Genomic DNA, 15675 nt, shown 5'->3' on the forward strand with positions numbered 1-15675 from the left:
TGCTGTGTTAAGGTCCTCCTGATTGAGGTCCACTAAATTAAGCCCCATTCTAGTGAGGCCCGACTCCCTAAGATGCCCTTGCGGCATCCCCTACTCCGCCATTCACATAGTGCACCATGCAATGGATGAGTTAACTACTAAGTGCTGTTGGCAAATCACAGCACCAAACGGTTACATCGGCACAGTTTAATCGGAAAATTAAAAAAAATACATAGAATAATAGGGTGCTACAAAACTTCCCTGACATTGCAAAACCCATATGAGGAGAGATAAATGCCATGTAGTGGAAAAAAGCGTTCACTGAAATTGCCCCTATTAATTGTTCCCTCACTCCCTTTTATAGTGCACACCTTTTTTGCCATTAATTTATCAATCAAATCGGTGCTGTTCAACTCTGAGCTCTACGAAAGAGCAAATCGGGACGCATTTGTCAAATATGAACTGGAAAAAGCCACATGTTTTTATGTTCCAATTACACTTAACGCGCCCAACGAATGGCCTTTCACGTCGTTCCCGCAAATGGCTGACGCGGATGGGAACTTTGCCCCCGCAAGCCCTAAGCGGATAAAAGCTAAGAGACCAATGCAATGGTTGCCAGTTACAAGATCGGCTAAGTTTTTTTTCCTTTGTTTTTTTTTCCTTTTTTCTTTTTCTTTTGTCCTGCTTCACAAAATACACTCCTAAGAGATGTTTCTCATCCCCTTCCTAATCGCACTTTCCTGGAACGAAAAGAATGTTAAGAGACTAGCAAAGGAGAGTTGCACTCCTATCCACATATATGAATAGGGCCATAATAATTAACAAGCAATTGAAACTTTCGAGTGGAGAAACCCCTTTCCACTCAGCCCCTACCTATGGGATGCACAAAAGAGTATATATTGATGGACTACCTGTCATTTCGGTAAGGTAAGTGAACTGTTCCGATCCACTCGACACTCCCAAAAAAAAACATCTAACAGTGTTTTACTAATGCCGAGGCTGCACTTGAATTTCGACAAATTAACGCACGGTGAATGCATCTCATTTATGATACTTAAGGTGGAGAGTTCATAAGTACACACTTGAGGTGCTTCCCATTAGGAGCATTTTTGCACAAAGAAAAAAAATGGCCTATACATTGTCGGCTTAGTGACCCGTTCCTCTCGATGTGCTTCACATTAGCTAGGCTGATAAAACGTTCTAACAGAACGTCTAACTGTTCATGAGGTAAGCTAGGATTGAAATCCGGGTGGGTTACCGCCAAGGAGAGGATATAAAATGTGATAAACTTATTTTCCTTAAAAAAATGTACTCACAATCATGTGAAGATTTAAAGTTGGGTTAAAAAAAATTAAGATGCTTTGAAAAAATAATATGTTTAAGGGGGAGGGGAATAATCCACACACAGAGATATGTGCACGCATGTGCGTATTCATGCAGATATGCAAAAAAGTATACCCATGGGGTGTGCTGCCAAAAATGGTCCAAATAAATATGAGTTGATTTAAAATATTCGGGGGGCCCCCTTTTTACTGATTAAAGGGTGAAAAATAAAAGGTTCATTTGACGCGCAAAAAAGAAAGCTACATATCTGCAGCGCATGTGTGTATAGCCACCTTTTTCCATCCAAAGATGAGTGAAGGTATAGTATTCACACCCCAACAAATGTCCTGTTAAGAAGTATTCTCTTTGAAGTACGGTGAGCGGGAAATGTGCAACATAAGAGGGCACATAATGCAAGGTTCAAATTTACCCTACATAAAAATACACAAAAAAAAATAAAGAAAAATAAAAGAAAAAGTTCTGAAAAATTATAAAAAAACTTCTGAAAAATAAAAAAAAACTTCTCAAGAATAAAAAAGAACTTCTCAAAAATATACGCTATGCAAGCTGAGCCTTCTTCGAATTTAAAAATGGGCGGTACACATACTCATAATCCTCATTAAGGGAATCGAGCGTCTCTTTGTTTATTTTGTACACCATAAAACTAAATCGGGGGCCAACTTCATTTAAAATAATTTCGCCCTTCTCATTGGTCTCCCAGTTGTATTGCCGAAAGTAGATGATGTCATTTTTATTAAAGAAAGTTATAACTCTGTTGTTTTCAAATTTTTGCAGGTCAAAATAGTCATTATTTTTGAAGGTTATCTGTAATTCATCGTTTTCTTTGTCGTCCTGTGCATCGACAGTGTTGAGCTGGACATTGTTCGTGACAAGCAAGTCAGTTTGTTCTTCGTTGGAACTTCCACCTTGTCCCTTTCTCCTCGAGATAGAAAGCTTCCTTTTATTCATCCTAATTTTAACTGGAGGAAATAGGTACTTAAAAATGCACATAATTCGTTTCCCCAAATCGGTGTTAAAATTATGAAAGATTAAATGAGGGTTGCACGAGGACATGCTGCCGAGCTGATATGTGAATTCATGTCTCATTCTGCAATCCTTTATCGTGCAGAAGAGCGTGGGACCAAAGGGCAAGTGGCAGATTATTAAATTTCGAGGGATCCCCTTATACTCGTGGATAATGATAACATCCGTGATGTTGTTCTTTCTCGCAAAGTTTAAAATGTCTTTAATGAAATAACTTCCTCTATTTATCTTCTCACTATTTGGAATGAGCAGTTTAAATTCCTTTGCAAAACATTCCAGCTGAGAGGAGGGGTTCCTCGACGTGGTAATTAGAACACGTGGATTTTCTACTCCACTAAAGAAATATTCATCATCGAATTTTTTATTGATTGCTTTCTCGTCATACAGGTTCATCTGCTTCCTCAATTCGTTTTCTTCATTTTTTAAGTCCCCCTGTATTTTCTTATTTTCCTTATAACTTTTCTTGACGCTTTTTATCTTCTCTGCGTATTTTTTTTTTTCTTCCTCCACCTTTTTTAAGTACAAGTACTCCTTCCGCAATCTTATGTTTCGCCTCAACATTGTTGGTAATTCGGCTTAAGCGTTTGGCGGCGGGGATTATGTACCTGTGGCGGGAAGAGCCACAATCATGTAGAATGCCTTCCTAAGGCGATGCTATAAAAATGCTAACAGGGAAATATATCCTTACGTCGCTTCGTGTTTATGCTGTTTGGAAATCTTCTTGTGTGAATGCTTTTTCCCCTTAACAATTTTTTTTTTATTTTGTGAACATAACGGTTTGGCAACCTTTGCGGTGGGGGTTTAAAAAAGAGTGGCTCCCTCCTCGTCAATCTTTGAATTTAAATTTGTTTCCTCTCTTTTTTTTTATTTTCCGCGTCATGGTGGAAATTTCGGCAGAGTTGGTCACTGTGCTGCTGTGCCGCTATGCCGCTTTACAGCTTTACCGGATGCTGCACAATTTTTTTTTTTTTTTTTTGCGAAGCTGTATGCGGCACTGAACGGCTTTTCCTTTGGCTCGCCGGCTCCATTTTACCATTCTTTCATGTTTTTTTTTAATAATTGTGATGCTTATTTATTTGTTTATTTATTTTATCTTTTCTTTTTTGTGCTTTTGGCTGCGCCACGTTTTTATTTAACCTGCTGATAACTAGGCACAAGGGAAAGGGGAGCAAGCTTCGACGCTTAAATGGCAACCATGTGAGGAAAAAAGAAAAAAAAATGCAGTGGCCATGCAACCCGCTCAACGTTGGCAGTACCGTTATCCACCGCTTTCAGCGTCTACTGTAATTTTTGATAATTCTCCGCCACATTCCACTTTTTTTTTTCAAAGTTTGCCAAGGTGGCTGGGTTACTATGCGAACGCTTTCTGCGTTTCTGCGAGGAAAGGCAGCAGGACGGAGATGGTTGAAATTGTTCATTTGTCTATGTACGAATCGCGCAGAGTGGCATTCGTCATTTGGAACGATTTATAGAGTTCACTGCAAGCTGCGACTTGCCATGCATTAAAATGTACTATATTATGAGCAGATCGAAGGGGACACCGCGAGGGGGGCCCCCTACAAAACGTCCGATCAATTCCACCTCGCACGATTTTAAACCATTCGGTTTATCCGTAACAACGCAAATCAAGCCGAAGAAGTAGCTTACCCGAAATTTCGCTATTGAGGTCTCAAAATGGTCTCAACATAGAAGGGAAAGAAAACGAGGGGATGATAATGCTACGAACAGTCGTATCATTTGCAAGCAGGTCCATTTAGCCTATTTTAAAACGTGTAAGGAGAAGAGCGCTATGCGTTATACAAAGGTATAATAGTACACCGCGCCATGATGAGGACTAAAACCTACTAAATGGTTGCCCCTTTGCAGTGCAAAAGTAGAAAGGGGCGGGCGAAGCGGTAAACGATTTTTGTTTACCCCCTTTCGCAATTTTGGACTCTTTTTTCCGCTTCCAAGTTGTATTGCTTAAAAGAAAAGTAGTCTTTCTTTTTTTGAAGCACTTCTTATTTCCCCCCCCTAACTTACGGGAAAAAAGGAAAAAAAAATATGCACGTGAAAAATATTCTCAAAATTTACGTTTCGGTTGATAAACACACCATTTTTGTCTACGTTTCACTGTGGGAACTTTCACCTCAGGGCTATTCCGCCAATCTGGTCCACGTGCTTTTATTTTGTGACTTGGCTCTTTTTTCACGTATACAGAGTGATATACCTCCTTTTGCTGCTTAATGAAGGGGGAGAAGTATACAAATTTGTTAATTTTTAAAAAATGCGTTCCGTTAAGCTTCTGCGAGTGACGTGGACCGCTTAGCAGCAATGTTTTGCATTTGATGGCCATGCGCTTCGCTCGATGGGTTTAATTTCGAAGAATTTGCGCAAAAAAAGGAGACAACAAGGATGAAATTGTGTTAACACTAATGTAACACCTTAATATTGGACATCCCCCCAGGGGGTACAAACCGCTTCGTTCGTCACACATTGCGCCGGTTAAAGGGGCGAAAAGAAGAGAATATCACATTTTTAACGCATAGCAGATGGCGCTACATGGGTGACCTTCACCTTTACACATTTTCGCGAAATTATAAACTTATAGCAGAAAGGGATTTTTTTTTTTTTTCCTGTAAATTTGGCAAAATATATTCCTCACTACATGTCTTTTTTTTTTTCGCTTCTCATTTTGCTCTTCGGAGGACTCCACAACTTGAAGTTCCAAACAGTGGGAAGAAATAGTCAGAAATTCGAATATACGCAATCACATAGATATATATACATATATATATATTGTATAAATGGCCATCTGATGGGGATATTTTTTTTTGCCTTTTGCTGTTATTCGCACGAGTGCGCGCAGAGAGTAAATCTCCTTCTCCTTTGAAAGGCGTGCTTGGTATAGCATGGGGTTATTCTTCACAAGGGGAAAAAAAATGGCCCCATCATCATCTCATTTTTTTTTTTTTTTTTTTTGCGACTCCGCATGATGGTACGCATTCGGTTGGCTCTTCACGAGGGGGATATGCAGAACACTTTCAGTAATATGCAAAGCATGCAGCGCCCTCTGGTCCCCCCTTGACTGCCGTATACATACACAAGAAAAATCGGTTGCTTTGTGAGAAGCAAATTAATATGGACCCACTTATAGATATATATCATGACAGCTTGGGTGAATAGGGGGATGACTGTCCTTCCCCTCTATATATTATATGCCCTTTTTGGAAGGGGTGAAAATGATGTATATATGGAGACCATAAAAAAGGGTATATATATATAAAAGGAAAAGCTCATTTAGGTCAACCCATTTGGTAAGTTTATGGACGCTTTGATGTGATAAGCAAAAAAGAAAAAAAAAAGAGAAATACGTTCATTTCGCAAAAAGCTCATATTTTGCAAAAGCGCGCGTATGGGGTGAGGGCTGTCACACAATTGGGTGAATTCTAAGTGCAGCCAAAAAATATACAGGAGCGACGGGCGGGGCCATTTTTTTGTTCTCGCATGAGCTCCCCAAAAAAGCGTACATTAATAAATTAGCGCCTATGTTTCGCCGTCGGCTCAGGAAAAAATACACGCATGTAATTATAAGTACATATATAGGTATATATATGTATATATATTATAGGCATATATATATAACGCTGCATACGCTTCCGGATCAGCAGTTGTGCCCGGGAGGAGGTGGGAAATAAAATCCGGAGCATATATAAAGAATATGCCACATATACAATCCTCATACATATGTAGCATTATATAAACAAATAAGCAGCGCATTTTTTTTATCTATGCGCATGTATAAGCACCCGTTGCGGCGGACGGGGCCAAATGGCCCCGCGGCCCCTCCTTATTTTCCCACTGGCGACTTGCAGCACCTTCAGAATTTCGAAAAGTAACGAAATTTAGTCCCCTGAATTTTGAACAAAAAATATGCAAAAAATGAAACTGAAATATTTTTTTTTTTTTTTGCAAAACGGATTTCAAAAAAATTTTTATAAACATTTTTTTTTTGCCAAAAAAAAAAAAGAAAACAAAATAAAACAACAAAACACAAAAGTCAAAAAAGTACCTTTTATATCATTATACATACCATTTTATGTACAGAAAAAATTTTTATAACCAATTGAGGCATATTCCCTTTTTTGCGGAATTGTAAAAAGTATCGTTTTATTCTCTTTATTCTCATTTATTATATTAAAATATAATATAATTGTTTTTTTCATTCCTTCACTTTTTTTCCCCTCGTTCTCTGTTTTCACATCTTGTGGTAAAAGAAAAAAGAATAAGAACCTTTTCTGCCCTTTTTTTTTTATTTACGCTCAAGAGAACGAAGCACAGTGTATGCTTTCTTTTCCCCGTCAGTTAACCACTGCTCGTTGTTGCTTCTCCCTTTTTCTAAAGAAGAATTAGCACAACTGCGCAAGTTTCTTCGGTGTCATTTAAGTGCTCTGTGCTTTACTTAACCTGCTTACCCGTTAACGGAGGAGCGTTAAGAAGAATACAAGCCCTCTAACCCCACCCCCTGTTTTGCGAAGTTCCCTACTTTTTTCTCCCACTTGAGATCTCAAAAATGGCCAGCGGAAAAGCATCCAAGCCAAACCTCCCCGAATCGAACATCGCCATCGGTATCGACCTTGGTACCACCTATTCCTGTGTCGGAGTATGGAGAAACGAAAATGTAGATATCATTGCCAATGACCAGGGAAACAGAACCACTCCCTCGTATGTGGCCTTCACTGACACGGAAAGACTAATCGGAGATGCTGCTAAGAACCAAGTGGCGAGGAACCCAGAGAACACTGTTTTTGATGCGAAGAGGCTGATTGGAAGGAAATTTACCGAATCGTCTGTGCAGAGCGATATGAAGCACTGGCCCTTTACTGTCAAATCCGGTGCTGAGGAGAAGCCCATGATTGAGGTAAACTATCAGGGAGAGAAGAAATTATTTCACCCCGAGGAAATCTCTTCCATGGTTTTGCAAAAAATGAAAGAAAATGCAGAAGCGTTTTTGGGAAAGTCCATAAAAAATGCAGTCATCACCGTGCCAGCATATTTTAATGATTCACAAAGACAAGCCACGAAAGACGCAGGTACCATTGCTGGTCTGAATGTCATGAGAATCATTAACGAGCCAACTGCCGCTGCTATTGCGTATGGTCTGCACAAAAAAGGAAAGGGGGAAAAGAACATTCTCATCTTCGACCTGGGAGGAGGAACCTTCGATGTATCCCTCCTGACTATCGAAGATGGAATTTTCGAAGTGAAGGCGACCGCTGGAGACACACACTTGGGAGGAGAAGATTTTGACAACAGATTGGTCAACTTCTGTGTTGAAGATTTTAAAAGAAAAAATAGAGGAAAGGATTTATCCAAAAATAGCAGAGCTCTCAGAAGATTACGAACCCAATGTGAGAGAGCCAAGCGTACCTTATCCTCCTCCACGCAAGCCACCATCGAAATTGATTCCCTTTTTGAAGGTATCGACTACAGCGTGACAGTAAGCAGAGCCAGATTCGAGGAACTATGTATCGATTACTTCCGTGACACGTTAATCCCTGTCGAGAAGGTGTTGAAAGATGCAATGATGGACAAGAAGAGCGTCCACGAAGTTGTCCTTGTTGGTGGTTCCACAAGAATCCCAAAAATTCAGACGCTCATTAAGGAGTTCTTTAATGGAAAGGAAGCCTGCAGATCCATCAACCCTGATGAAGCCGTTGCCTATGGTGCAGCCGTGCAAGCAGCTATTCTCTCTGGTGACCAATCCAATGCTGTGCAAGACTTGTTGCTCTTAGATGTTTGCTCATTATCTCTCGGTCTCGAAACCGCAGGAGGTGTTATGACCAAGCTGATAGAGAGAAATACCACCATCCCAGCAAAGAAGAGTCAAATTTTCACCACCTATGCTGATAATCAACCAGGAGTGCTGATCCAAGTGTACGAAGGAGAGAGAGCCCTAACTAAGGACAACAACTTATTGGGTAAATTTCACCTCGATGGTATCCCACCAGCCCCGAGAAAAGTGCCCCAAATTGAAGTCACCTTCGACATTGATGCCAATGGTATCCTGAACGTCACTGCGGTTGAGAAGTCCACTGGAAAGCAGAATCATATTACTATTACCAATGATAAGGGAAGATTGTCCCCAGAAGAAATTGACCGTATGGTGAACGACGCTGAGAAGTACAAAGCGGAAGATGAAGAAAACAAAAAGAGAATTGAAGCTAGGAACAGCCTCGAAAACTACTGCTACGGAGTAAAGAGCTCATTAGAGGACCAGAAAATAAAAGAGAAATTGCAGGCATCCGAAGTTGAAACTGCCATGAAGTGCATCACTACCATATTGGAGTGGTTAGAGAAGAACCAATTGGCTAGCAAAGAAGAATATGAATCCAAGCAGAAGGAAGCTGAGTCCGTTTGTGCTCCCATCATGTCGAAGATATATCAGGACGTCGGTGGTGCAGCTGGCGGAATGCCCGGTGGAATGCCCGGTGGAATGCCCGGAGGTATGCCAGGAGGCATGCCCGGTGGCGGAATGCCAGGTGGAATGAATTTCCCAGGTGGTATGCCAGGTGGCATGCCAGGCGGCGGAATGCCCGGAGGTGCTCCCGCTGGAAGTGGACCCACCGTCGAGGAAGTCGATTGAACGGGCTAATCCGAAGCATCACCACAGAAATCGCTGCTGAGAAGAACAACTGTGGCCACTATTATATTGTCCCAGTTTGGTGAAGAGAAAAGGGTGGAAATATATGTATGCACCCTCTATGGGGCTTCTGAAATGCGTTCGCCTTTTCCCCCGCGAAGAGACAGAGGGAACTTTTTTCCTCCGTGCGGTACCTCCCATGTATGGAAGAGCATATATACACACACAGCAAAACACCATCTGCATGTGGACCATGCGACCCTTTTGAACGCGTGCCTGGTGGGTTTGCATGTGTGTCCCACAAGTGAGTCACTCTCCCAAAAAAAAAAAAAAAATAAATAAAAAATAAATAAGTAAAATAACTAAATAATTCATCGTCATTTATCATCATTTATCACGATTCATCATTCATCATTAACTGTGTTAATATGTACGTGCGACTCGTTCGTACGTATGGGGCCATGCATGCCTTGTAAAATTATGTAACTTCCTTTTTTTCTGTAAATGAAGGAGCTATATACATATACATGTGCATGTGAATACTGATAGGGAGCTTAACGAATCGTGCGAAATCAGTGCAGATTTATTTATTTATTTTTTTTTAAAACACTGAAATAATGGGAACACGAAAAGGAATATTATGTGATAAAAATTATACTTGCATTGTATTTTGCATTGGGAAGTTGCAATCTGGTAAGCCATGCCATGTCTACTGTTTTATGTGCCGAGTGCGGGGTCATCAAATCCGTTGCCCCCATTTTGGTAAGATAAAGAAATAGCTCATCAAAGGCATTTCGAAAGGGAGAGTATGCTATATATACACACGTTGGAAAATGTCTCTCTGCACTTCGCGATTTTTTCATTGTAATCGTCCCAAAGCGCAAATCGCAAAGGAGATGCGCCGAGTAGTACATCCTTCTTACAAAACAACACTTATTTTAACAGTCTTCCGTTAAATGGCTTCTTCTCCGTGTTGCCCCATTTGTGACCAACCACAGTGGGGCAACTTTCAAAGCGAAAGGGAGTTTAAAATGGAGGGGATGCCTTCCAAAAGGAAGCTCATTCGGCGGATACAGGCAAAGCATACCTTTTTTAAGGATGCCCTGCAAGTAGTGCACGTACGCTATGTTAAAATTAAAAGTCACTTGGGGGAAGAGGAGAAGAAAAAAACATAAAAAAAAAAAACACTTTTAAGGGAACAATAAACCCAGGTTTACCATTTTGAAACAAAAAAAAAAGGGGGAAATTGTAAAGGCACTCTACTCAATACGAAAATACGCATGTAAAGGCAGAGAGGTCGTGCTCCTTCCCCCCCCTGTTGCTCCTTTCATATAGAAACATGGTTGTACATGTCCTTCAAAACGTTTCGCAGAAAGTAGAATGATGGGTCGAGGGAGCTCTGAACTTTCCAAACGACGTTCCTTTTTGTTCTCTCGACTTTTCTGTGACCAGTCGGTCCTCGCGTGGCTATGTCCCGTTCTTCCTTCTTAACACATGTCTTGCCATCAATTATAATTTGATTTTCTTGAGTAAAGTTTAAGCATCTTTGAAATGTGCTACTTATAGCTAGGGATAGATTTTTCATGCTTACTTCACCGATGTAGATACTGCCACTGGGGGTGTGTTCTTCATCCATGTAGTCTTCATTCGAGAGGATGTCCCACATTTCGGACGAAGCATCAGAATCTTCCGATGATTCGCCTGGACGATGCTGATCTTCTTCTCCCTGTGTTGCTCCTCCTCTGCCTACCTCGTCTTCCAGGTAGTAATCCAAAAAGGGTTTCTTCTCATTCGACTTTTCCTTACCTCCACTTTGGCTTGTTTCATTGGGGGCATTTTGTTCCCCCTGCCTTGGACTTTCTTGATTTTCCTTTTTTTCCTTTGTATTTTTTTCCCCTTCCTGCGTCTCTTCATTTTGGTTGTCTATGGCAAGGGAGTAGTTCGCCTCGCTGAATTCGCTCCAGAATGTGCTGTGCTCGTTGATGAATCGTTTCCGCCTGCAGTGGGGGAGCAGTTGAGAGGGGGCAGTTAAGAGAGGGCAGTTACGACAAGGCAGTTACGTAAAGTGTTATGCTATGCTAAAGTCGCTAGTCTTAGCGCGTGCGTTCTGCTAACAAAAGACACGTTAGTAACACTTGGAACCGGCGTGAGTAACGCTTCGAATCAGCTTAGCGGCTCGTGGTGGCTTACCTCCTGGGGCATAGCTGCGAACTGGGTTCGCTCCCCGTGGAACCCACGGTGGCCTTAATTTTAAAAACGTTCAGCTGCCCATCGGCAACCTTGGTCGTGTTGATCATCGTGTAGATGCTCTTTATGCGCACATTCTCGTAAGGAACACTTAGAGGAATGCTAACAGAGTCGAGAGTCTTTCCACTGGAGCAGACGTAGCGATTGAAATAAATGCTCCTCTTATTTGCACTGGTGGAAAAATTGGGGGTGTAAAAACTGTGCAACTTTATTTCATCCATGGACTGTATTGATGCGTGCAGTAACATTTCGAAATGGAAAGAAAAGAAGCTATTGCAACTTGGAAGGAGGACAAAATTTTGAGGCTTCATCAGATGTATTATACTGTTAAGGGCATTCTGGTTAATATAGTTTTCTATGTTAAATGCTCTTACGGAGCAATCTACCTGAACGGAGACTTTCTCTTCTTGGACAGTGGTCGGAATGGCTTTTAAATAATTGAGTAATTTTTTTTTCCATGCCATTTTTGGTGTTTCCGAGGAATGTCTATTTTCTCTGTAAGTCCTATCGAAGAGGTTACTCCCCTTTTTAACCCTTCTTTCTGGACGGAGTTTTTTTTTTTTTACTTGGTAGTAATCTGATATGTGTACCGGTTGGTAAGTCCTCTTCCGCTCATCGTTTGTGGCACTGTTTTGTTCGTCACTCTGGGGTGGATCCTCCTCATGTTCACTTGTAAAGCTCTGCTCATTTTTTATAAACGTTGTCGTGATACTTTTCTGGTTTCTTTGTTTCGAAAGGGGATGCCTGATCGTATAACTCTCATGTTGATACATTTCATCATCAGTGGGTTGAGGTTCTTCTTTTATTCTTACCTTTTTTTTTGCGTCCTTTTTAACATTAGTAATTTTGTGTAGATGAGGATAGTACGTGTTTTCTGGATCATCGGACTGTGCATTTTTTAGGAGGTGGTTGGATATTTTAGTATGCTCATTGTCGCTAGTGTTGCTATCGTTGTTATTCTCCTTATTGTTGTTTATTTTTTCCTCCTTTATGGTGACTCTTCCCTTTCCTGTTTTTCCTTTGGAGGGTTCCATTCCGTCCTCCGAGTAGTTCTCATCGCGATCGCTACGGGAAGCACCTTCATGTTTCTCCCTCTGGTGGTTGGCGCTTGGCTTCGCATCTCTATGCTTCTCGATCGCACCGTCACTGGCATTGCTGTCGCTATGCCTGTACAGCTCGCCGGGAACTTGGGGATCCTCCCCCGCTCCTTCTTGTTCTTCCTCTTCGTCTGAGTGGTAATACGCGTTGTAGTTCTGCGGATCGTCAGGGCGGTAGTCATCATCATCGTCATAGTCGTCATCGTCGTCATAGTCGTCATCGTCGTCATAGTCGTCATCGTCGTCATCATCGTCATAGTCGTCATCTTCGTCATCGTCATCATCGCCATAGTGGTCGTCATCGTCGTCGATGTCATTCTCGTCATAGTCATCCCCCTCGTCACCCACCTCTTCATCCAACTCTTCATCCATCTCTTCATCCATCTCTTCATCCCCCTCGTCATCCCCCTCTTCCTCCTCAATGTCTTCCTCGTTGCCCTCCTCCGCGTGGGCGCCAAGGCTTCTCTCCAGGTTGTACTTCTCCTTCTTTATAAGTTGCCCATCAGTATTGCCATCCCGCTTCAGCTTGCCCATTCCGTCTCTGTCTGTCCTCCCGATTATGTGACACTCCCTTTTTATGTACTTCATCTCTTCTTGTGACTCGAAAATGAAATTTTTTTTTTTTTTTTTTTTTTTTCTCACCTTCTTCTTCTTAACCCTTTTACCAACTGCTTTGCTCATCACGACGTCCTTCTCGATGTTGTTTTTTTCTTTTAAATAAATTTGATATAATTTGTCGTCACCCACTTTTACATGTTGACTGAAGCGGAAGGATAGCTCTGGTTTGCTCCTTTGATCTCTATGGGTAAAATAATGACTACACACTTTGTGCGAAAAGCTCGGAGCATAGTACCTCTTGGTGAATATTAATGCGTTCTTCCTCTTCGTGAGAAACGTTGACAGGATCTTCTTCACCGTGTCGTTGTTCAGAGAGGCTGGGAAGGAAAACAAAATGTAATACCCATTTTCGTACTTCTTAAAATCGCTGTAGTCGTTTATACACACCAGATTCTTCATTTTGAAAATATTTACTCTGTTTCTGTGGAAATTGTTTTTTATGTGGCTGTTCAGGTAGGTCAGCGAAGCGAACAGCAGCCTGGTGAAGTTTTCCCTGTTGGGGGTGAGAAGTAGCCGAGTGAGAAGCGCACAGGTGAGAGCAATTCCGGGGAATAATACCCTCGGGGTAACAGTTGGCAATTTTTTCGTCGCTCTTCTTACGAATAGGGGCAGAGGAACAGGAGGGCGTATCTCTGCATGCTGACCTCCAGGAGGGCGTTGATGTGGAACAGGAGATCCAGGAAAACGCCTGCGGGGAGGGAAGCGAAGGGGGTTCGATTTGGCACCAAATGGGGAGATAAATATAAAGAGGTTCAATTATGCTACTGCTCTGCATGAAATGAGCAAACGGTCCACACCCAAAGGGGACGTAGGCACTGTGTCTCCTTCTACACTTGCTGACGGGGCAGCGATGTGCTCCAACAACTTCGTATTTTTCCTCCCCTGAAGGATGGTCCCCCTCCTCCTCTCTATGTATCCTCACTGTCGATATCCACGGGGAGCAGTACACATCCGAGGTTGTTCATAGTTCTGTTGACGATGCCTAAGATTGTCTTCATGTCCATCATCTTGGTGTAATTCTTATTTGTGTAGCGAAAGTTGCCAATGTAAGTGAACACATTGGACTGTTTCACCACGTCCGATTTTTCGATGAAGGAATAATCAGACATGTGGGAATTCACAGAGTACAATATTTTGGAATTAAAAAATTTTATAATCACTGCAGACGATCCTATGTTGTCTCCATTATTTACAAAATATATTGGAAGCACACAAACTGTGTTCCATTTTTGACATATCATCTTCTTAAAGGTGTAGTGTTCTCTGAATTCCAACGAAGTCACATTGTAGAAGAGCTCGTTCACGATTTTGAAATATTCGTCATCTTTAAAGGATTCAAAAAATTTGCAACTGCTCCTACATTTGAAATAACTCAGGAGGATGTATTTGCTGTACGCCTTAACAGATTCGTGGCATATGATGGGGATTTTCCTCTTCCTCTTCTGTAGCTCCTGGAAAACCAGCGGTGCGCACCCCACGAAGTTGAGGCCGTGATTCGTGATTAGCAGGACGTCTACATATTCGCACACCCTACAGGCGGGGGAGCAAAAAAAAGGAAAGAGCAATTGCAAAAAAATTGCAAAAAATTGCAAAAAAATTGAAAAAAAATTACGAACAAATTACGAACAAATTACGCACAAGTTGTGAAAAAAATCCCGTCACGTGGTGGTATGACGTGGCTTGACCTGGCTTGGCGCGGACTGACCAGCACCCACGCTCCACCTCCACGTAACAGGTGATACGTGAACAGTTATAAGATTTCTCAACGCACGTGAATCCGTGTCCTCCTTACCGCAACACGTTCTTCACGTCTTCCAGGAGGAACTGATCGTCCCACCCGCAATTTATAAGGACATAAATATTCTTATCTTTCTCCTTTGCGTAAAAATCCTTCTTGTTGTTTAGGTAGTCATAATTATAGGTCTTCCTCATAAGAGGGTCCCCCTTATCGTTGCTCCTTTCATGGCCTTTGGGGGCAGGGGACTCTTCTCTGGGTTGTTCCTCAGCGTCCTCTTCAATTTCCTCCCCGCTGGGTTCTCCACTCATCTTTTCTTCCTTATCGCCATCCTGCAAAAGATCACTCAACTTGCAGCCCTTGTTGGAAGCATCCACGTCTTTAATTATCAGCAATGTGCTGTAAAACTTATGACTGTACAGGGGGACGATCTCCAAAATCATTTTTGCCACTCGGGGGGGTCAATCTATCTCCGATCATGCGCATAAACCGCTTGACGTAATTTCCTTGTTGGCATTACGTAGGGGGGGGCTTTATTTTGTTTGCTCTTTTCTTTGGGGTGTTTTAGCCAAGCGGTTCATGAAGAATAACCATTCCTTTTTTTTTCTGTTCTGTGTTTACGGGGGTGGCATGATACGTTGGGCACGGAAGCCGTTTCAGTAGCGCGCCTTTATCTGTGCTCTCCTAGTCCCATATGTGTGAAAGAGTTCCCCCAAAGGGTGGGGAGCGCTGCGCACTTTTTACAATGCCAAGCCGTCCTCATTCAGTCGGCCCTAACAGAGTCGCTCCCCGTCGAGTTAGCCCTCATGCAGACAATCCTCTTTTCCTCTTCCTTGTCAGTTGACTCGCGTGTCACATGTACAGAACCATCCCAGCAGTGTTATGTTTTGTGCCCTGCGTTGAACAGGTTCACCATCCGAATGGGGAGAAGTTCATGGGAAAAAAAAAGGGCAAAAAAGGAAAACAAGGAAAAAAAAGGAAATAACATATTCACTTAGGAGATCGTCCTT

The 15675-nt window shown here is 42.0% G+C and overlaps 3 protein-coding genes across 3 annotated transcripts; 1 reads left to right on the plus strand and 2 right to left on the minus strand.

Annotated features, from left to right (window-relative positions):
- Positions 1 to 1860: 1860 nt before the first annotated feature.
- Positions 1861 to 2907, minus strand: C922_02597 (hypothetical protein; the record flags this gene model as incomplete). The annotated part of the gene is made up of 1 exon (XM_008818196.1): positions 1861 to 2907. One exon carries the CDS (start codon positions 2905 to 2907, stop codon positions 1861 to 1863), a length of 1047 nt encoding a protein of 348 aa, XP_008816418.1.
- Positions 2908 to 6898: 3991 nt separating this feature from the next.
- On the plus strand, positions 6899 to 8971 carry C922_02598 (hsp70-like protein; the record flags this gene model as incomplete). Its single annotated transcript, XM_008818197.1, has 1 exon — positions 6899 to 8971. The coding sequence occupies one exon, from the start codon at positions 6899 to 6901 to the stop codon at positions 8969 to 8971; it is 2073 nt and encodes a 690-aa protein (XP_008816419.1).
- Positions 8972 to 10295: 1324 nt separating this feature from the next.
- Positions 10296 to 15108, minus strand: C922_02599 (hypothetical protein; the record flags this gene model as incomplete). Its single annotated transcript, XM_008818198.1, has 5 exons — positions 10296 to 10965; positions 11159 to 13423; positions 13531 to 13618; positions 13853 to 14460; positions 14723 to 15108. 5 exons carry the CDS (start codon positions 15106 to 15108, stop codon positions 10296 to 10298), a joined length of 4017 nt encoding a protein of 1338 aa, XP_008816420.1.
- Between the last annotated feature and the right edge of the window lie 567 nt (positions 15109 to 15675).

Source organism: Plasmodium inui (assembly GCF_000524495.1).
Source record: "Plasmodium inui San Antonio 1 unplaced genomic scaffold supercont1.9, whole genome shotgun sequence".
Taxonomy (NCBI): domain Eukaryota; phylum Apicomplexa; class Aconoidasida; order Haemosporida; family Plasmodiidae; genus Plasmodium; species Plasmodium inui.